The 23,177-nt window shown below is 37.0% G+C and overlaps 1 protein-coding gene across 1 annotated transcript in view; it reads right to left on the bottom strand.

Annotated features, from left to right (window-relative positions):
* Positions 1 to 1,025: 1,025 nt before the first annotated feature.
* CHSY3 (chondroitin sulfate synthase 3) overlaps positions 1,026 to 23,177 on the bottom strand; it is a 295,973-nt gene continuing 273,821 nt past the window's right edge. Inside the window, exon 3 of the mRNA XM_025860899.2 lies at positions 1,026 to 4,104. Within this exon, the coding sequence (XP_025716684.1) occupies positions 2,542 to 4,104 (1,563 nt within the window). The 3' untranslated portion in view covers positions 1,026 to 2,541. The remainder of the gene's footprint in view (positions 4,105 to 23,177) is intronic.

Below are 23,177 nucleotides of genomic sequence, written 5' to 3'. Positions count from 1 at the left end.
TATTGAATGAAGAAAAGGATATCGATATTCTGAGAGCTGTTGTGAGGATTACATTTAAAAGGACAACGCCAGTGAAATGCACAGGATGGTAGTGAGTGGACAGAAGCATGGTCAATAAGATGGAATTATTACTGGAGTGACACTTAAACAGAACACCCACAGGCATCCAAATAAGCTAATGGCAGGAACATACGTCTATGATGCTTCAGGTTGCATTCATGTTGTGCTGCCCTTCAACCTTACAGAGATTTTATTTATTTATTTTTTAAATTCTTTTTAAGATTTTATTTATTTATTTGACAGAGAGAGACAGCGAGAGAGGGAACACAAACAGGGGGAGTGGGAGAGGGAGAAGCAGGCTTCCTGCAGAGCAGGGAACCCGATGCGGGGCTCGATCCCAGGACCCTGGGATCATGACCTGAGCCGAAGGCAGACGCTTAACGACTGAGCCACCCAGGCGCCCTTTTACATTTTTTTTTTTCCTTACAGGGATTTTAAATAACAGACATTGCACAGACAGGAAAACACTCTTAATTTCACTAGTATAATTCCAATAACGTTTCAGTCAGGAAATATTGCAGTGCCCGACGAAAAAATGATAGGAAAGCTTAATGCAAAATTACCAATTTGTACAAGTTGTACAAAATACAACTTAAATGAACTTACATTAATTTTAGGACAGTATGCAGGTATGTAATTACATTCAGATGAGCTCTCTGCATTTCCTTGTTTCATTAGCATAATTTCACGAGTATTACAGAGAATGCCACTTCATCCCTGGGTAGTTGCCTCAAGACTCGGGCTGTTTTTCAGCTGTCTTAAGTTAAAGAGCAGCCCCTGATTTCTTTTCTTCATTAACGAAATCATTAATAATTATTAGTTTGCAATAGCTCTTCCCAAATGACACTCTTTACTGCATGTTAATATATTTACTGTTCAGGGAAAAAAAAGCTGTTAAAAGAGGTAAGCCACATAATGTAGGAAAATAAGCTATTAAAGCAAAGGTTTATGAAGGCCAAGAAAATAGGAGAGCAGAGATCAATTCTGAATTGTTGGTCCTGTCAAGATTTTTAACGTCTCAAAGTGCCATCAATTCCTTTCTAATGAGTTTGACATTAAGATTATATGTTAAAGTCAAGGGCAGTGCCATCACGTTTGTCACAACATTAAGCAATGGTATTTTTTTTTGAGGGTCCCCAAATGTCCTCACTAAAAGAGACTGTTACCCTGTATAAAACCCATCACTAAGGCAAATGCTATATGGCTTCCTGGCAACAAGTTCCAAATAATGGTGGCGATTTCCGACAACAGCTTTCAAATCAACTTTGAAGCAAACTTTAGTCCTATTGTGTGAAAAAAGAAAATCAAAGTGCAGAACAGTATGTACAGTCTGCTACATTTTATGAAAACCCAAATTAACCCAAATTAAAGGCAGTTTCTGACCTGTTCTTACTTCGGTTTGATCACAAAGCTGAAGAGATTGAGGAAGAATGCTTCTCCTGGAATGTAAATTGTTGAATAAAGAAACCATTCATTTTTTAATCAGTTGTGAAGGCCAGGATTTAAAGCATAATAATACAAACAGTATGCCCATAATCCCTTATTAACTTTTCCAGTCTATGTAGCAAGCACATTTTGGTGAGTATGACCGCTAAGAAATACATCAGGTATGGCTGAAAGGAAACACCACCACCTCTTCAGGGTTTTTGAAAAAGATTACTGTTATACCTGTGTTTTATTATAAATAACCAGGTTCTGTCATATTTTATCTTCTTGCCAGCAAATGAAGGACATTGTTTCATAAAGCTTCTAAAATGTACATGAATATTTAATTAAATCATATTTCCTTGAGAAAATAAAGTTCATTCGCATTTATAGCAGACAGTTGTGAGGAGTACATAATTGTCAGAAGACCAGGGTAGCCAGTACCGGTTGCTTGTGGAACAAAACTCCTCAATTTTTAAAACTTTTTTTAAAAAATAAACATACAATCATAAGTGTTCATTTACTTTAAAAATTCTAAAGATGAAGAAAATTATTGTCTATATATTTAAGTCCTTGTATAAATTACAAAACTCAAGTTTATGTTACAGAGTCCCTTCCCCATAGGAAGCATAAAGCACTTTTGTGGTACCTTTCACCAGTAAATATTTGTATCACATTGAATGTAACAAACAAAATAAAAGTCAATATTGCATCTTTAAGCCTCAAGAGAACATTCTTCTAAGCTGTCTCTCATGAAGAATGAGTTTCAAAAGTCATTTGATTGCCACGATTTAACTCAATCTCAAATAAAGATATATAAAAGTAATACATAATTGACTTCAGTAGAAATCTGAAATATCAGTGAACTGCAGACTCTTCTTGCTTGAGGTCAACAAACACCCTTTGGAAGACAACCAAGAGTAGTTTAAGACCAGGATAACAAAATAAAATTATAACAATAATAATTATAATAAAAATAACAATAATAAAATAAAAATAACAACCAACAATGAGGTAAACTCCCCTTTAAAAAGGCAATATGTGTTGCCTGGACTGTCAGGAGAGAGTTCGATTGTACCTGACACCCAAATGTTTTTCCAACCAGAGTTCAGCCAGTTGCATGGTTGAGGCAAAAGTACTTGCCTTGGATCCTAAGCACATCTTATACTGCTTAGGATCCAAGTTAGGGTCACAATGAACTGCATGGAAAATATGCACCACTCCCACTTCTTGGCTTCTGAAAGGCCTTAAGCCAGATAGAATGACTTTATTGTAGAGATCTACATCTTCTAGTCCCCAGCCTTGTATTGAGGTATCAAATCCCCCTGCACCCAGAAGATCACTTTTATAAATACAGGTAATTCCATATCCATAGTCTCTCCAAAATCCAGTTTTCTTTGAGAAGACAAAGTCATCATCAGTGGGAGGATTTCCCCCTTTGGTTACCTTTGGGTCATACTGGCTAAAGATGATGGGGTAGTACACCTGTTGTCCCTGAATTGTATTGTCTCTACACCGTTGGAGAAAGTCTCCTCTGAAGATCAAGTCAACATCACAAAATAGCAGCAAAGTATCATTGTCAAACTGGGAAGAAGCCACTTCAAGACCGAGACCTCTGGAGAACTCTCCCTTCATGGGGATCAAGGTAATTTCTGCTTTAGGGTAGTTGTTCTGATACTCTCTTATCAGCTCAATATGCTTGTTGGAATCTTGGCCAGAATCCCTACTGAAAAGGGTGATGACCAGCTTTACATTCTGCTTTGGAATAAGACAAGTTTTTTCAAAGTTGTCCATGAACCTCAAGAAAATGTCATACCTTCCAATGAGAGGAACAAGAATGTGTATTTTCTTTTCATTGTGCCCTCCCATTTCTTTGGCACCTTGAAAAGAAGATAGTATCTTTAAAGAATTAGATATAAAGGAGAATGACTGAGTGTCACTGTTAATACTCTCCACAAGGCTGTTGACATCTAGCTCTTCAGTTTCTCTGAAGAAAGGCTTGCTGAACAACTGCTGAAGATAAGCATGACGTCTCACTGGCACAGTTAGTTTCCTCCCCTTGTGTCTTTTATACAAGAGGAGTAAATCCAAAATGTATTCTACCCCATGCATGGGATCAACCCTGCGGTAGCCATACTGAATTTCCTTGAAGTCAATGAGCCGTCCCCTACTCTTGGCGTTTTCATTGATCATCTCCATCACCTGTAGCACGGTGTCATCCAGTGCCGTTCTCAGGATGCTGTTGATGTTCTGTCGAGGAGGCTGGTTCTCAGATGCTGAGTAAAGGAGTTTCCCCGTCAGGAACTCCCATTCTATCACTTCATCTCTCTCCCGAGGCTGGAAGTGGTTGAAAGAAGGCATCACTCCCAGCTGCTGGTCCTCTTTACTCACTTCGCTGTTACTGAGCTTGCTCATCAAAGCACTCTCCCGGTGGAGCTGGATGGTACGGTAGCGAAGTTCAGAAATTTTGCGGCTGAGCATGTAATTATGAAGCCTGTACTGGTAGGCAGGCCTTTTGTTGGGGTGAAGTGTTATGGCTGCATGGATTTTGCTATTGTGAAGGTCTTGGATATAACCCTTCCGATTATGTTCATAATTTTCATGGAACAGTTGTTGCATCTGAAAAGCGAAAGAAATCAAGATGTTAGAATAAATTTAAAAAGAAAGAAAGCAATAAATGAAAACATTTAAATTATTTAATAGAAATTAGTTATATGGTATTTCCTAGCAAAAGTCGACTTGTAAAATTTATATTTAAGTGAAATTAAAATTGTTTCTTTTTTAAAAATTTTGTTTCTTATTTGATAGAGAGAGAAAGAGAGAGAGAGAGAGCACAAGTGAGCAGGAGCAGGCAGAGCAGCAGGCAGAGGGAGAGGGAGAAGCAGGCTCCCCCACTGAGCAGAGAGCCTAACGTGGGGCTGGATTCCAGGACCCCAAGGTCATGATATGAGCTGAAGGCAGATGCTTAACCGACTGAGCCACCCAGGCAACCCTGAAAATAGTTTCAAAATGTCAGATTCATATGCTCAAATAATGCAAATTAACCTCCTGTTATATACAAACACTGCACACTAACCTCCAGTTATGTATTTTGAAGTAAAGAATCTTTGCCTCTTCTTTTCCTTTTGAAATTGACCAAAAATATCAATGAAAATAAGAACTGAATATACCCAAAACCCCATAAGGGATCATTGTGAGGGAGGGGCAGGGTGGATAGAGCATGGGTTTCCCAAAACAGAGGGTTCACCCTGAGGAGTAAACCCCATGCTGTGTTACTTGGAATGGCAACACCAGACCCAGAGAAGATTTAAGTTTTATTGAGCATTCTGATATGCCATCTTTACAGAGTAAGTTCTTGTTAACGTAAGGAGTAACAGAAATTATACTGATCTACACTACTGATCTAAAGGATCATGTCCAAAATTAGACATGCTTGACATCCTTATGAGCCAGAAAGTTTGGCTACTAGTCTTGAACAAGTTCACTACTTTAGGTAGAAACAAAATGAGAAAAACGTAAAGTTATAAGGTCACACTTCAAATTGCCAGCTGACTCTTCCTTCTCTGTCAGTAAAGAAACCTCCATCACACCTATTCAAGAGAAGTACCAATGGAGAAGGAAAAGGAAAAGGAGGCGGAGGAAGAAGAGAAGGAGAACTACCAGCAGCAGTAGCAACATGAGACATCTGTAAGTATATTGATGAATAAGGAGGAAAAGAACATTGAAAATTTAAGAATATATATCCAAAAAAAGTAAAAATGATAGACAAATTAGGGGCGCCTGGGTGGCTCAGTCATTAAGCGTCTGCCTTCGGCTCAGGTCATGATCCCAGGGTCCTGGGATCGAGCCCCGCATCGGGCTCCCTGCTCCGCGGGAAGCCTGCTTCTCCCTCCCCGACTCCCCCTGCTTGTGTTCCCTCTCTCGCTGTGTCTCTCTCTGTCAAACAAATAAAATCTTTAAAAAAAAATGATAGACAAATCAAATAAAGAAAATACAATCTCCATAAAACAAGAACTCAAGGAATAGATACATGAGCTTGAAGAGAAATAAAACCAAAGATGGTCACAATATAAGAACCAAGAAATAGACTTGTGGAAAACACAGGAGGAGGAGACTTGACAAAATTTAGCAAAATAATGGAAACATAAAAGAGAGGTTAAAAGTTTGGAGATATAGAGGTGCCTGGGTGGCTCAGTCAGTTAAGCATCTGAATCTTGATTTTGGCTCAGGTCATGATCTCCATGTTGTGAGATCAAGCCCTCTGTTGGGCTCCCCACTCAGTGGGCAGTCTGCTTGAGATTCTCTCTCTCCTTCGCCCTCTGCTCCCCCTGCCCTGCACACACTCTCTCTCTCTCTCAAAATAAAAAAATCTTTCAAAAAAGTTTGCAAATACAAATCTTTGTGTGTGTGTATATATATGTATATATACGCATACACATATATAAATATACATATTTATATGCATTCAAAAGCTTGAATATATATTCAATACACATGGATATATATTAAAGAAGGTAAGATTACATATGTAAAATATATCTGAGGGCCATATTTCCTTTATAATAAAGGCAGATATATATCTATGTGCAATGCGGCCAAGAGAAAAAAGAGCAAAATAAATAAACAAAACCCAGTTTGGCTGTACACAGAAAAAGAATGAATCTTGTCACATTTTCCATAGCAACAACAATGCTGAAAAACAGTAGAATACAGCCAAGGAAGACCCCAAGGAAGAAAATCAATGACTAATTATTTTATATTCAGTGAAGCTAGAGCCTAGGTTTATCCCAACCAAGCCAGAGCTCACTTTTTACTGTAAAAAATAACTAGTTTCTAACATGTAAGAACTTATGGCAGAATAGTGGTGATAAATTCTCTGTCACTCCTCCCATCGAGAGATGGGGCCTATGCCCCTTTCTCTTTTTTTTTTTTTATTATTATGTTATGTTAACCACCATACATTATATCATGTTTTTGATGTAGTGTTCCATGATTCATTGTTTGCATATAATACCCAGTGCTCCACGCAGAATGTGCCCTCTTTAATACCCATCACCAGGCTAACCCATCCCCCCACCCCCTCCCCTCTAGAACCCTCAGTTTGTTTCTCAGAGTCCATCGTCTCTCATGGTTCGTCTCCCTCTCTGATTTCCCCCCCTTCATTTTTCCCCTCCTGTTATCTTCTTCTTCTTCTTCTTCTTTTTTTTTTAACATATAATGTATTGTTTGTTTCAGAGGTACAGGTCTGTGATTCAACAGTCTTACACAATTCACAGTGCTCACCATAGTATATACCCTCCCCAATGTCTATCACCCAGCCACCCCATGCCTCCCACCCCCCACCACTCCAGCAACCCTCAGTTTGTTCCCTGAGATTAAGAATTCCTCATATCAGTGAGGTCATATGATACATGTCTTTCTCTAATTGACTTATTTCGCTCATATGCCCTTTTCTCTTGAATCTGAGTGATTCTGTCACTACTTTAACTAAGAGACCACATTAGGAATGATACTGTGCCAGTTTCCAGATTGGCAGCTTCCCCTTCTTGTCTTTGGAACACCCACTGTACAGAAGCCAGCTGGGAAGTAACAAGTCTGAGTTAGGTTTCCTTGTTTTGGGCCAGGATCTTCAGGAAAATGTGGTATAGCACAACCTTGTTCCAACCCCAGACTCAGTGAAGAAGTCATCAATAGCTTTATTTAGGACACTAAGTTCCTTTTTATTTCTAATTTGGTAAGAGTTTTATCATGAATGACATTTCAAGTTAATCAAAGGGTTTTTTTCCTGCATCCATTGAGAAGGTTATGTGATACCTTTTTTTTTTCTTGTTATGGTGAATTACTAATGTATTTCCAATATTAAACAACCACTGTATTCCCTGACTAAACCCATCATGATCCTGATATTTTGTCCTCTTTATATATGGCTAGATTATATTTGCAAATGTTTGTTTAAAATATACTGTGAAGAAAATTCTTAATTTGAGGTATAGGTTCAATGCAATGCAATACAAATCCCACTCTTTATTAAAAAGAATATGTTGCTTTTGATATTAACAGGCTGATTCTAAAATTTATATAGAAATGAAAAGTCAAGGATATTCAAGACAATGTTAAAAAAAGATACACCACAGATTTAAAAAGTTACAGAAATTTAGATAGTATAATATTGATACAAGGATAAACAAATAAAACAAAGGACCAAAATAATCCGCAAATAAACCGACACATGACTTATGACATCACTCGATTTATGACAAATAAGACATTGGGGAGCGGAGAAAGGGTGGATCTTTCCCATCAATAATGCAAGGTCAGTTGGTATTCATGTGGAAAAAAGTAAAAACTGACCCCCTACATTCCCCCCGCCAAATCTATCCCAGATGGATTGTTGATATAAATATAAAAGGTACAAAAATAAAATAAGCTTTCTAAAAGTTAACATAAAAAGTATCTGCATGACTTTTGGTTAGGTACAGAATTCTTAAATATGACACAAGATACCAACCATAAAATCAGATTGATGAAATGGACTACATTAAAATTAATAACTGTTCCTCAAAAACAACATTAAAAGATTATAAAAGGTAAACTACAGAGTGGGAGAAGATATTTTTACCAGATCTTACCAAAAAGGACTAATACCGAGAATATGTAATGAACCTAGACAAATTAGTAAGGAAGAAGGACAAACCAGCTGAAAATGGGGGAAAAAAACAAAATAAAACAAAAAAGCCTGAATGGGCACATCACAAAAGAGAATATACAAATGCCCAATAAACATACAAAAACATTCTGTAGGTCATTCCTCATCAGGGTATATACAATTTAAAGTCATAATGTGATAACATTTCAGACCTAACAAGAATGCTAAAACTAAACAGACTGATAACACATTGCCAGAATTTGGAACTCTCACACATGGGTGATGAGGATGGAACTTGGTTCAACCACTGTGGAAAATTTATCGACTGAAATGACCATATACATTCCTTATGACTCAGTATTTCTACTCTTAGATATATACCCAATATAAATATATTCATACATATACCTAAAAATATATATGAGTTTTCATAGCAGCATTATTCAAAATACACCCAACTGAAGGCAACCCAAATATCAAGAGTAGCATAGATAAATAAATGTCCTATATTCATATAATGACAATACATCAGTTAAAATAAATGAAATATTACAACAATGTGGAGAAATCTCACAATGAAACAAGATGTATACAAAAGAATACATTTTGTTTGATTCTATTTACATGGAATTCAGAAACAGGTAAAGCTAACCTATGCTTTTAGCTGTTAGAATAGTAATAAAAATTCAAGAAAGTGGGTAGAGAGCTCTAGAGTGCTGTTAATGTTCTATTTGTTGATGTAGGTCATGGTGACATGTATGTATTCGATTTGTTAACATTCACCAAACTGTTACTTAAGATATGTTTGTTTATTATACTCCAATTATTAAGAGATTTGATTTTGAAATTGTGATAAATATGTATGTAGAGTTAGGTAGGCTTTTCTGATATGTATGTACATAAACAAGTGTGGATATGTGGATGGAGGGGTTGGGGGGGAAGAGAAAGACAGAGAGGGGGAGAGAGAGAGAGAGGGAGGGAGATAAATTACAGAAGTTTAACTAGAGAAGGTGACCTAAAAGGAGTAAGACCAGTACTACAGCAGATTCTTTATCTCCAGTATTTCATCTGAGATACTCAGATTTTCAAATCACTATCAGAAGAATATAACAACAGATATTTAGAAAAGGATTTTGGACTTGATTCAAAACAGTAGTTCAACTGCATCCAATATTTTTTTTCTCAAAACACATGCTGATTTTAAAATTCTGTTTAATGATAAATCAAATTAAATTCATAATTTACAGTGGGCTGTTATATCTTCCTTTTTGTGGTATTATCATTTATTACTGAAATTGTGTTCAATATTTTACATTATATAATTTTCCACAGATTTTTATTTCTTTTTATGCAAGAAGGTAAAAAAAATAGATTTCTGATCACATATGAACTACTAATTATACCACCTGTAAAAGTATTGGCTATATGAAACTATTCTTTTTTTTTTAAGATTTTATTTATTTGAGAGAGAGAGAGAGAGAAAGCACAAGCAGGGGGGAGGAGGAGAAGCAGGCTCCCCACTGAGCTGAGAGCCTGAGGACATGGAGCTCAATTCCAGGACCCTGGTCAGATCATGACCTGAGTCGAAGGTAGACGCTTAACTGACTGAGCTCCCCGAAACTATTCTTTCTTTAGGCATGCTTTACAGGACTAAGAAAAAGGGGGGGGGGGCAATGCTAGAAACAACGCTCAGAGGAAACTGCTCTTTTAGTGCTATTAAAGTGATTAATACTGCATAATTTGATAAATTTAATATTACAAATAGACAAAGACAGTGATGGGGCAATCCTTGAAAACAGTGTATTCATACACATTCTAGGAAGTACAGTAATGATGTAAACGTCTTGAATTTATCATGTTTTCCATGAAGAAGCATAGAACATATCCAAATTTCCTATTTTTAAATGTAGGAAGGTCCAAGCTATACCGCATAAATGTGAGAATGTTTTAAAAGCCTGGCTATGAAGTCAGCCAGATCTGGATTTGAGTACTGGTTCCACCATTTCTAAGCCATTTCCTAGCCAATCTGTCTAAATCTCAGTCTCCTTATCTATAAAAGGGAAAATGTCAACTACCACAATGTATATTAAAATATTACTCTATAAGAAAAATATATATACAATGCTAAACATTGTGGCTGGCACATAGAAAACACTCAGTAAATGATAACTGTGTATAAGTAACAGTTCGAGGATTTGCCAATCTCCCCCGGAGGCTGTTCTTGTTAGCTAGTTTTCAGAGAAGGAGAACGGCACCCTTCCCTTGGCTTGCTTCATCTTTGCTTATCTCTGGAAATGCTTGGAAACAGTTACAACTGGCTACACGCACTCAAGTGCTTTAATGTATCAAACATGCCATTGAGGCATCTTCTCCTAACAAGAGAGCTCAACATCTTACTCTAAGAAAGATAAATTATTGTGGAAATTTCAGGATACTGGGGTTCACAAGTGTTAAGTGATTTAACCAAGGGACAAGTGAGATATAAGGCATCACAACTACAGCTAGAACAAGTAGCCGGTTTTTGTGACTTGTCACACTAAATTTTGAATGTAGCAAAATTGCTTTAAGAAAAAAGTGTAAAATTTACTTTTAAAATTATACTAGCTTGTTTGAAATAATTCAGGACCTCCAATATAGGTGGACTTCTTCTTTAAAGAACTTCCAATTGATTTCATGCTCCTTCCAGAGATTTACACTGGAAGGGGAAAATCATTTCACACCAACAAAATCACGACAGCAATTAACATCAGTGTGTCCTGACAGACCCTAGTGCTTCAACTGTTTCCACCCAAATCTCACTCCCTGGTAAGAAAATTACCTGAGAGGCTACAGAAAAATCTATTATAAAAAGCAGAGAGCAGAACAGATGCCAAGAAAGAGTGGTACATTATTATTAGTCTTCTACTATAGATTCTTCTCCTTTAGATTTATTAGTAATGAAAACAAAACAAAACACAGATAACTTCTGGAGTGATCACAGCTATGTCAATAAAGGAATTCCATTTCAGCAATGAAATCTTCAAAGAAACAGTAAGGAGTTGACTGCAAACAGGCACAAAGTAACTTTTGGGGCAATGCAAAGTTCTGAAAACTAGATTTGTTAATTGTTTACAACTGTATAAATCTACTAAATATTACTAAACTGTACATTTACAGGGGAGACTTTTGTAGAATGTAAATTATACCTCAATAAGGCAATTTTTAAAAGACACAGGGAATGCTAAAAATAATATACTGCAAACTCCATCTTTAAAAATGAAAAGACTGGAATAATACATGGTCACCAAAATATGTGTATATTTTCCAAAAGCTGATGAGGTTGAGCGGGGTCATCTGGAAGCAAGTGGGGACAAAAGGCCAAGCAGAGCAATGTCAGGGGCAAAAGGGCCCAACAGACAGACGATCTCAGAAATAACCAGGAAGAATACACGACCAGACAATGTAGGGTATAAATCCTATTCTGCGTAGACAACTATGGGTGCAGGAGCTGAGGTGATCTGGGGGGGGGGCAAATAAACTCTGATGGAAATGTTCTGTTTCAGAGAAGAAGAGGCAGAGATACAGAACTCAAAGAATTAAGTAGTTAAGCCATGTTTTCATAAAGCAGGTTTAATGTGAGGCAGCAGAGAGGACCAAAGCCCTTTCTTTGTTGAAATCAGCAAGCCTAGAACTGTGACAAACATCTCTGCCAAAATAAATCTATGGTGAAGAGCTTGTCCAGGGAAAAGTAAATTTTGCAGCCAGGGATAAGTACGTTTTCTAAAAAAAGGAACACAGTACACATTAACACGAAGTTTCTATAAGAAAAAAAGACCACATGAAAAGCCAGCCTCTGCCTTCCCCCTCCGACCCCACCAAAAAACAGAAGACATGGAACTGAGGGCAACATTTAAGCAAGTGTTTTAAAAACATAAGAAGCACTTTCCTCTATCTTTGAAGACAACAAAGTAGAAATAAAATGTCTCAAAGATGTGATGGGGAGATGAAATGTCAGTTCACAGAATGAAAAAAAAAAGAAAGCATAACAAATAAACCATCACAGACATGAAAACAAAATCAGAAGGAAAGGAAAAGAAGAGACATCATGAAAAGCTCAGTAAGGGAGAGAAAAGATGGGAAGTCAGAAAGCTTAGGGACAGCTGGCTGGTTTAGTTGGTGGGGTGTGCAACTCTTGATCTCAGGGTTTTGAGCTCGAGCTCCATGATGGGTGTAGAGATTACTTAAAAAAATAAAATCTCAAAAAAAAAAAAGAAAGAAAGTAGGAAAGCTTAAAAAAGTGGAATAGAGAGGTGCCTTGGTGGCTCAGTCTGTTAAGTGTCCAACTCTTGATTTTAGCTTAGGTCATGATCTCAGGGTCATGGGATTGAGCCCTGTGTGGGGCTCAGTCCTCCGTGGGGAGTCTGGCTGAGATTCTCTCTCTCCCTCTGTCCCTCCCCCAGCTTGCACTCTCTCCCTCCTCTCCCCCTCCTTCTCTCAAATAAATATTTTTTTAAAAAATGGAATAGAAATAAAGAGTTACAAAGGATTAGAGAAATTAAAGTACTTAGAAGAGTACCTGGTGTATAGTAACTGCTGTTTATTAATTAGGGTCATAATAATAGGTATTATTATTATTGTACTTATTTGCTTCTACTATTATTAGTATTGAATAAGTGAGCAATTGAGGATGGCCTTAAGTTTTCCTTAAAAAATAATTCAAATATGCTCAGTGTAGCCATCATTTGACCTCAGATTATCATCTAAAAACTAAAAAGCTGAATTGTCTTCAAGACGTCTCTGTTGAAACAAAGGAGAAATTAGAGGCCATGCCATTATTGAAAACCTGTTCATGAACATTTTTCATGTTCTCTATTAAGAAAATAGTTGCATTAATTATTCTCTATTAAGGAGAAAATTCCTTACTTTATTTGTCTAAAGAAGCTATTTCAATTTAGTACAAGTTCTTTTGTTCTCCTTAAGCCACTCTATTTATTGTTAAAAGAAAGGATCTTCTAACTTAGAAAACTCTCTTTGAATCTCTTCCTACAAATGAGATTAAGGAGGATTTGTAGAAAAAAGATGTTCCTGTTCTAGGAAGTACAGACTCTGCAAATTAGAATAATTTATGAATGTGAACAAGAAATAATAAATCATTTAAGTCGTGTAAAATATAATGGCAAATGTGTACTTAAGGGTTGGGTAATTTGCTTTGCAAATACTTAAACTCATTTTATTCTCTATGATTTGTTATGCAATACTATGTAACTAAATTGGGAGTCTTATTATCCTTAAAGCAAATGCTAATGATCTTTCTTTTGTTCTATAAAAACAGTAAATATGAAGGTATAGGCAAAATAGTGAATTTTCAAATTAACACTATTATTTTCCCTCAATTACTATCTTCAAATATTAATAGTAAAGTTCTTAAAGTATTTCTCACTTCTCTAGTGAAAATGCCATAATGAAAACTGTACCTGGGGCGCCTGGCTGGCTCAGTTGGACGAGCATGGGACTCTTGTCTCAGAGTTGTGAGTTGGAGCCCCACTCTGGGTGTAGGGATTACTTAAACATAAAGTCTTAAAAAAAAACAAAACTGTACCCACTTGTAAATATTAAAGAGAAGAAATGAGTTTGGGAAAAAAGATTCATCTATCATTTTATAATCATAGAGTGAATGAGGAAAATATTAAAGGATACAGCTTGAATAAGTTGTTGAATGCAAAGATCTAGTTTAAGTATGATATGCTATGCCCTTCCTCATATCATCTATATATGTTTGTCACATAAAATGAAGACCATAAAATAATACTCTTAATGCTACTAAGACTTATAACAATAACAGCACCTTGGAAATAACCACATCTAATCTATAAACTCTAAAAATTCTATGTCCAACATGTGATAAAATTGTATGGAACTAAATACATGTGTATGTACCTACCCACACACAAAAATAAATACAAGGAAAACTGGGGTAATCGGAATAAGATAAGTGGACTATATCAAAGTCAATGTCCTGGTTGTGATGTTTACACTTTTTCAAGATTTTGCCACTGGGGGAAACTGGTTAAGGGATACATGGGATTTCTTTGCAATACTTTTTTTTTTTTTTTTTACAGAAGTACACAAATGAATAATTGTCTCAAAATAAAAGGTTCAATTAAAAATCACATGCAGGGGTGCTTGGGTGGTGCAGTCAGTTGAATGTCTGACTCTCAGTTTGGGCTCAGATCGTGATCTTGGGGTTGTGGGATCGAGCCCCTCAACAGGCTCTGTGCTCAGCACAGAATCCGCTTGAGACTCTCTCTGTCCCTAGAATAAATAAACAAATCTTTAAAAAAATGATGTGCAAAAAATTTAAAATAAAATGTCTCCTTTTTTTTTAAGCAATCACCCCCAAAGAATACTTAAAAAAAAAAGATTTATTTATTTGAGAGGGAGAACGAGAAAGAGAGAGAGCGCGCGAGCACAAGCAGGCGGAGGAGTGGCAGGCAGAGGGAGAGGGAGAAGCAGGCTCCCTGCTGAGCAAGGAGCTGGCCATGGGGTTGGATCCCAGGACCCGGGATCTTGACCTGAGCCAAAGGCAGATACTTAACTGACTGAGCCACTTTTAGGATACTAAAAGCAGCAAGTATTGAAAACTTGTAGTCCAAAGGATGCAGATGTGATGTTGCGTTTTTTTCTTGGTAATCCCAATGTTCTAAATGAATTTGAATTTAAAAAAAAAATGTTAAGTGAGCAGTGCATTTTCCAGCTATTGTCAGTCTCATAGATTTTCTTTATGTTTATTTCATGAATTTCAGTTGCCTGAGAGTATCTGTTCTCGGATAGCCTTTTAAAGTAACTTAAAAAACCTTAAAATGTCTTTTCCTTTTGAAATCCTGTCACATGCTACAACACTGATGAACCTTGAGGACATCATACTAAGTGAAATAAGCTAGTCACAAAAAGACAAATTGTGTATGAGTCCACTTATATGAAGTACCTAAAGTAGTCACACTCATAGAAATAGAAAGCAGAATGGTAGTTTCCAGGGGCTGGGGGAATGGGGAATGGAGAGTTGTTTAATGGGTATAGAGTTTCAGTTTTGCAAGAAGAAAAGTTCTTGAGATTTGACTAAAACAATGTGAATATAGTTGACCCTACTGAGTTGTAGACTTAAACATGATTAAAATGGTAAAAAAAATTTTCCTTTTCCTTTTATTTCACATGATCCTCACCTTTCCTAAAGAGGAATACAAGTCACAGTGTGGCCAATTAATATACTTTGTTATAAATGGTTTACTCCGGATTAGCTTCATTCATGGGCAAGATCTCTCTCCTGATAGCAAACAATATTCCCTTTGGCCATAGGTACACATTTTGCACAATTATAATTCCACAGAAAGAAAAGCAGACCTTGACACCCACACAAGGGTGGAGAAGTGATATAAGAAACACTGAATGCTGCTGATAGCAATGAACACAGCACCAGGCTGTACCTAAGGCCAGATCAGTCAGATTTCCCAATTTCCAAAGATAGTAATTCCTCTTCTGTTTTAGGTAGGTTAGTTGTGCAGCTTAACCTGCAACCTAAAGAATCCTGTCATAAATGATCTAATAAGTTCGTACCTTTTTAATTTCAGCTTGTACTAATTCTCTGTATGCTTTGCCTTGTTTAATTAGCTAGTTGAATCTTCACTGAAATCCTATGGACAGTCTGTACCATTAAAACTTCTCTTCCTGTTACATTTCATTTTGTTAGCTATTTTAGTTTAAAAAAAAAAACCTGTCAGACAACACAGAAAATAGCTTCCAGATACTAACTCTTATATGTGGTGAAGTTTTCTCAACAGTATATATTCTCTACAGTTTAAAAATATGTCAGACAACACAGAAAATAACCATGGGCTATAGATTCCTCAGCAGGGAAATTCTGAACACATGCTTTCTAAGGCAAACATCAAAGAGATTTAAATCCAGAAAGAAATCACTAAAGTAATGAGATGTCAGTTTATAATGGTATCATGGTAGTAACCATTTCTTAGTTTATTATTTTTTAAAAAATTTTATTCATTTTTCTTAAGTAAACTCCATGTATAACGTGGGGCTTGAACTCATGACCCAAAAACAAGAGTCACTTGCTCTACCAACTGAGCCAGTCAGGTGCGCCAATCATTTGTTAGTTTAAGTAAATCCATATATCTTAATTAAATTACCCTGTTATCAATAAAATAATACTACAATCAAAAACACAAAACTAAACTAGTGACAATTGAACTTGACTGTTCATCAATTTGACTGACTTAGCCTGATGTCTCCACACCGTGGCAAGGACCATATATATAGTTAAGATAACAGTGGACGACTGTTGAAACTTAAACAATTCACTTCCCCTGTACAGATATTTTTAAAGTTTTGGTATTAATTGTCAAGTAAATGTTTTGTATTCACTCTTTTCTTAAACCTTTTGTTCTACTCACAATGTTTTAGAGAGAAGAGGCAAAGAGGAATTTCAAGGGGTTTTCAAGTTGGCACTTCGCAAACACGCACACAGCCTTCATTCATGTAACATCAACATAAGTTAACTACTCCCTTCGCTGGTGATTTAATTGTCACACCATAACAAATAACAGACAATGGGAAGGAGGGAGGTTATCACTTCTGAATTAGGCTTTGAAGAACTTTGTAAAACAAAATGTCAAGACAGTAGTTTCCATACAATTTTGAAAATGTAAACACAATTAATGAATGTATTATATCCACTGGAGGAAATATACTGACTCTATGACGGCACCGACAATGCATAAAATTATACCTCACTTTCCAAATAAGACAAAAAGATCTACTTTTTAATTCATGGGTTTTATTTCAGTTATGAAAGCTTTCAAAGACTCTCCAAGGAGAGTCCTACTTAACTGAAGGTGCTGAAGTTAAGGTCAAAGATCTTCTTTCTTATTTTTGCTGCTGATTTTTTGTTTCCATTTTTCCAAACTCAAGCAACCAGTCATTTCACCTCATGAAAGATTTATCACAACTATTCTAATTCTGTACAAACATCCTGCCTTCCGCTAATGAAAAAGGTAGAAGAATGGGGCAGATAAGGACTGGGGCTGTTAAAATAAAAAAAAAACGAACAGTGAGTGACCAGCCCAGAAGATTCCCTGAGCCGACAAAACCAGTTAGGCATACACACAAAATTTAATATAGCTTATTGGGCAAGACTAACTTGATCTCAATCTTTTCTTGCTTATGCCCCTGTAAATCATAAGCAAAACCTGAACTGATTTCCAAGGTTGATATGAGATAACCACTGAGCAATTCCCTATCATTCAAAAAAAATTCTGATATTATAATCAATCACTGAAGAATAAACAGTCACTGACTTTCTACTATCTAAGCTGCTTTATAAAAATATACCCCTGAGCCTCCTTCTATGTTTTGGTTTGAGTGCTCCCAGTTTTCTTTTTTTTTTTTTTTAAAGATTTCATTTATTTGTCAGTGAAAGAGCACAAGCAGGGGGAGTGGCAGAGGGAGAAGCAGGTTCCCCGCTGAGCAGGGAGCCTGATGTGGGGCTCGATCCCAGGACCCCAGGGCTACGATCCAAGCCGAAGGCAGACTCCCAACCGACTGAGCCACCCAGGTGTCCCATGAGTGCCCCCAGTTTTCAAACTGTCTTTTTGGTCTGTGCACAATAAACTTGCACTAATTTCTACTTCTGGTGATTCACTGGTTTTACTTGTGTTATCTCTGAACTTTTGACAGGGCAAACAGGACATTTTGTTTAAAGGATGACATATACTTCTATAATTATGGACTTTGGCTACATGACAATTTTTAGTGATAATCATTAATATTCCTATAGCAACCTCCAGGGCAATGTGGAGTGCTGTTCGTAAGAAGCTAAAACTTGATGACCTTCCAACAAATAGAAGGAGGGCCATTATGCAGTGTTCAGTGTTAATTGGTTATACGCAGTTTCTTATGTCAGTAGAAGGTATATGTTCAAATAGAGTCTGAAATGAAAATAAGACATTATATTGTTAAGATTTAAGAGTAAAAATTTCATATTCCTTATGTATAAAAGGGACTTCAGCTGTCAGTACATTCAGAGGACAGTCTTACTGGATGAATTGGATAGACAACACAGTGCATGGTCATGTGTACACCAGATGCTCAAGGAAGCTGGTGGAATCCAATTAATATAAACATGGAAAACATGAAAAATATAACATAATAGATTCTCTGACAATATGACAATTTCTTTCAGTAGTTTCCCCTGACCAAACCGTTCCTGATCCAGTCGTCTCCAACCTTCTGGCTGCCTCTCTTACTTGCAGAATAAATGACTCTTTCATTCACTTAAAAATATTCATGGAGCTTCTGAAGTGTGTCAGTTGCTATGGATAGAGCAACAAGAGAAACGGGGTCCCTACCCTCATGGAGTTAAGTGCCTAAGGAGGGAGACAGGCACTAAATATATAAATCCATAAAGAGCTGTGTAATTTTGACAGGGGCTCACTGAACTAATTATACCATACTGTATTTGCTGCTTTACTTGACTGTATATCTTTCTAGATGGCCTGTTCCAAGAGGGTGGTAGCCTGGGCCTAATACTTGGTAAAATATTTATAATTAATTTTTAATAAGTTAACATATTCACCCCAAAACAAGTTGGGAACCTAAACAGGGATCACAACGTTTACTGTAAGAACTTTAATTCTCTCATAGAAAACTCTCAGCATCCCATAGTATTTCCTCGGCTTCTAAATGTTTCTTCGAGTTAAAAAGTAAAATGTAACACAAGACTCAATATCTATGTAGTAGAAGACTTGGCACATATCTTAAAGCTTTTATATCTTACTTAAATAGTGACTCGCAGTCCAGTAGTATCGTACCATGACTGATGGTGGTCATACATCTCTTTACTATTTCTGTAATTAATGCTGTCGTCCAAGCAGGGAGAAAGGTTGAGGACACCCATCATCATTTCTGCTCTGTGCCACCGGAATGTGAAATGACTGTAGGAGTCTAAACGGATTCTAAATCACACTGCGTCCTGTCACATTAATAATTTCTACACGAATAAACGAAGTGCTGCTGGGAGACCACAGTCAGTGAGAATGAAAGCAATGTCAGAAGAAGGCCTTTCCACCTGTATGGAGACAAGACAGGCTTCCATTCAAGAAGCGGAACAGAACTACAGTTTATGTAGGAATTGTTAGAGTGCTGAGGAGTTAGGCCTGGCTTTCAGTGACATTTCAATCCCTTAAAGGAAAGAAAAAAGAAAACAGAACCTCTCCTGCCTCTTTCACTGCCATTCTTTCAGCCTGTGCTCACATGCATGTCTGTTTGGGGCTAACATCCTAGCTTTGCAATTACAGGCCTGGTTCTGAGATCTGTTCTTCCATTCCCAGTGTGATCTAGGGCAAGTGACAACTTCTGCAGAAAGAGGAGCTGATGGACTATTTTCTACATTATATAAAACATGGTTAAAACACTACCTGGCATAGAGTAAGTACTCAAGACGTGTCTCTATTATGATTGCTTAGTAAACTTCAGATGGTGAAATTTCTTGCGCTCTAAAGCAGACTGCAAAGATATCTCCATTATATCTAATTTGGTAGGTTACTAGTGAGCAACTTTTAGTTATTTTTTTTAAAGTTTTTATTTATTTATTTGACAGAGAGAGAGAGAGAGAGAGAGAGAGAGTGAGCGAGCACCAGCAGGGGGAGTGGCAGGCAGAGGGAGAGGGAGAAGCAGGCCTCCCGCTGAGCCGAGAGCCCGATGTGGGACTCGATCCCAGGATCCTGGGATCGTGACCTGAGCCAAAGGCAGCCGCTCCACCGACTGAGCCACCTAGGCACACACAACTTTTAGTTCTACACAGAGTTTAAAGATTGTGAGACTGTGTATCATTTGCCTTTAGGAAGGGACTTGTACTTTTAGATCAGTTCCCAGATCACCAGGTAAAATCTAGAAGTCCATCAACAGGTGACCAAGATGACCTTAACACTCCCTTCAATTTGGCTAAACCTTTGACAGGTTTCTTCCTGACTGTAGGACCCTGACCTCCTTTTTCTTGGAGCATCTCCTTTAGAAAACTTGTGATTATACGTTCTTCCTCTGCTCCTTTGAGATGGAAATCTTCTTGCAACCTCTTGCCAGCTTTACAACCCAGGAATGTCCTGGAAACCATCCCTTTGAAATATAATCATGAAGAAAGAGCCCCTGTCTCCCAGTCTTTGTGGGAGGGTAGGAGCCCAAGCCCCATGGCACCCATTAACAGACACAGACAGCCTAGTAACACTGACCAACATTCCTGCTAAAGTCCTCCTATACTTTTTCATTAGCTTACCCTAGTGCTTAAAAAACTCTCCTGCCTTGGGACACCTGGGTGGCTCAGTTGGTTAAGCATCTGCCTTCTGCTCAGTTCATGGTCCCAGGGTCCTGGGATTGAGTCCCTGCCTTTGGCTCAGTTCATGATCCCAGGTCCTGGGATCGAGTCCCGCATCCCGCTCCTCGCTCAGTGGGGAGCCTGCTTCTCCCTCTGCCGGCCACTCCCCGGTTGTGCGCTCTCTCTCTGACAAATAAATAAAATCTTTAAAAAACCTCTCCTCCCTTTTATTTCAGCAATATGTGAGTTCAATTTCTCTTCCACATTGCAATAGTTTTGAATAAAGTCTTCCTTGTCAGTTTAACTCTGTTCTGTGTAATTTTTCTTTCACATGGGTCATAGACAACATTTGGTGAAGCACTGCTACAGCACATAGATTCCCTGATCCACTTGCAACTCTGCTCTCACTAGCCTAAGAAAGAAGAATAAAAGAAAGGCTCAAATTAAGATCCTACTCCTTATGGTGTAATCAAGGAGATAAGTAGTGCTTCCTTCTAGCTGATTTTATTAACATTAAAGTTTTATAATAAATTATGATGCTCCCTAGAGCTAAACACCAATTAAAATAACATAAGCATGGCAGGATGTCTATTATAATGTTTTTCTTAGAAGAAAATTCCTAATTATAGGGCTGTAGACTTCTGCATGGGCACAGCACTGCTATGGGAATGGCTGGGAATCACAGCTCTAATTAGCAGGTAGGTGTTTCCAAGATGGTGCTAACTAAGTGAAGCCTAATCTTTTAAAAGTCAAGTTTTCTGGAAATGAAAACACAATGATCTGAGTCCTTTTGACCTTGCTAATTTTGCTAATTGCAATGACATTTCCTTACCGCAGACTGAGTATAGCTCACCTGTTTCTCATATATAAAGTTGTTACAACAGGAAGAGGTGATTTATGTTAAAAATTAATAAAATCATTTCGTGAGACCAGTAAGTTTCACAGTGCACTCATGAGCTTTAGGAAAAGAGTAAAGGATACTTTGGGTTTCATGTCTGCATGGTTATCTTTCAAAATGGGTTAAGAGGACTTTAATTTCTTTTTTCTGCTTGAGAAGGTAAAATAAAATAAATTGACTTGTTTTTAGTCCTAAAAGGCAAAGGTATAAGTCCAAAGAGAAAATGAATGAGAGCTCAGGAATATGATTATTTAATCAATGAGTTAAAAAGCTGTATTTTATAAATAAGCAAAAATATACACTCCCAAATCTCACTAGTTTTTGGATTTGTTCTCATGATTGTTTTCAACACTACTGCTCCCAACACCGGGAGGAATTTCAAATTTGTTTTACATATGTTTACAGTGTTATTTTTAAAAAACAGATTATTCAAAATTTTCATATGACTATCATGTCTAATTTTTTATATATTTATATTTTGTAGGGCTAATTTCAGTGGAATATTCATTGTGAAAATAGTTCATAAAAAGGCAATGACTTGAAATCACAATTTAATATACAGGTTGTAGGACAATTAACTGTTTACAAGGAAAAAAATAGGTCCTTAGTTCCTTCACTACGTCACATCTTAGACTGAATACATTATATACGTATACATGTATACGTGTAAATGCATGTGTATATATATGTGTATGTTTATATATGTGTATGTGTATTTCAGATGTATTAAAGACCTACATCCTATTCAAACCAGCCCTACAAAAAGAAAAAAAATACTATAAAACAATGGAAAGAAAATGTAGATAAACATTTACATTTTCTAAGCATGTAGGAAAGTCCTTTTTAAGCAAAAACAAAAGAATAAACAAAAAATATAAATTAAAAATAAAGGTTTTAATAGTATATTAAAATATTCCCGTATCAAAAGCACCATAATAAAATTAAAAAGCAAACATGAAATGCAGAAAGCAATTTGTGCAATAATGATGCCATGTCAAGAGTTACTATCCTTAATATATCAATAATCTATCACTGCTTTCCTTTAACCCTCATTACCAATTCCAATCTGTTTTACGTCCTGTTTCTAGAATCTTGATTCTTTTCTTTACATCTTCAGGACAGCTGCTCTGGTCCAACATACCAAGAACTCTCTCTCTGTTTCTGCAACAGTCATCTGTCTGACTACATCTCATCCGGCCACTCTCTAAACAGTTCTCCATGACGCAACACTAGTCATCTTTCCAAAACCCAAATTTGATCACGTGATTCTTCTTTTCCCCATCAATGACGTCATGCTCTTAGAATAATAATGCTCTTAGAAAAATGCATTCCTCTCCAGCTTTCTCTGTTACCTCTTGCCCTCTAAGCTTCAGCCTTATTGGCTTCCTCTCCCTTTCCTGTCTTTGCCCATGCTCTTCCCTCTCTCTTGGAATGTTCTCCTACCTCTCAATTCTGTTTCTTCTATTTAACTATTACTTAGCTTAAATATCACTGCCTCATGGATCTCTTCTCTGATTAGTTCAGGACTGGTATATGTTCTTCTGGTACTAGGTACCATTCTGTCCCACTTATTTAGCTCAGTTTTAATTTTACATTGTTTATTCATCTAAAAATAAATTTGGGAGTTTTCTGAAGGCTAGGACCAGGTCTTCTTCTTACTCTATCTCCAGTGCGTGATATGCTATAATAATGCAGGACCAGGGCTGTCTGGAGATGGGAGCCTTGATGAACATCACACATATTTACGAGATTCCAGATTTTCAGAAAAGACAGAGACTCAAAGATCCAACTAG

This window comes from Callorhinus ursinus, unplaced genomic scaffold (genome assembly GCF_003265705.2).
Source record: "Callorhinus ursinus isolate GAN/ISIS: 27379988/994484 unplaced genomic scaffold, GSC_fseal_2.0 scaffold30, whole genome shotgun sequence".
In the NCBI taxonomy this organism is placed as follows: Eukaryota; Metazoa; Chordata; class Mammalia; order Carnivora; family Otariidae; genus Callorhinus; species Callorhinus ursinus.
Note: the sequence above shows the minus strand (reverse complement) of the source record. Positions and strands in the feature narration are given on the sequence as shown.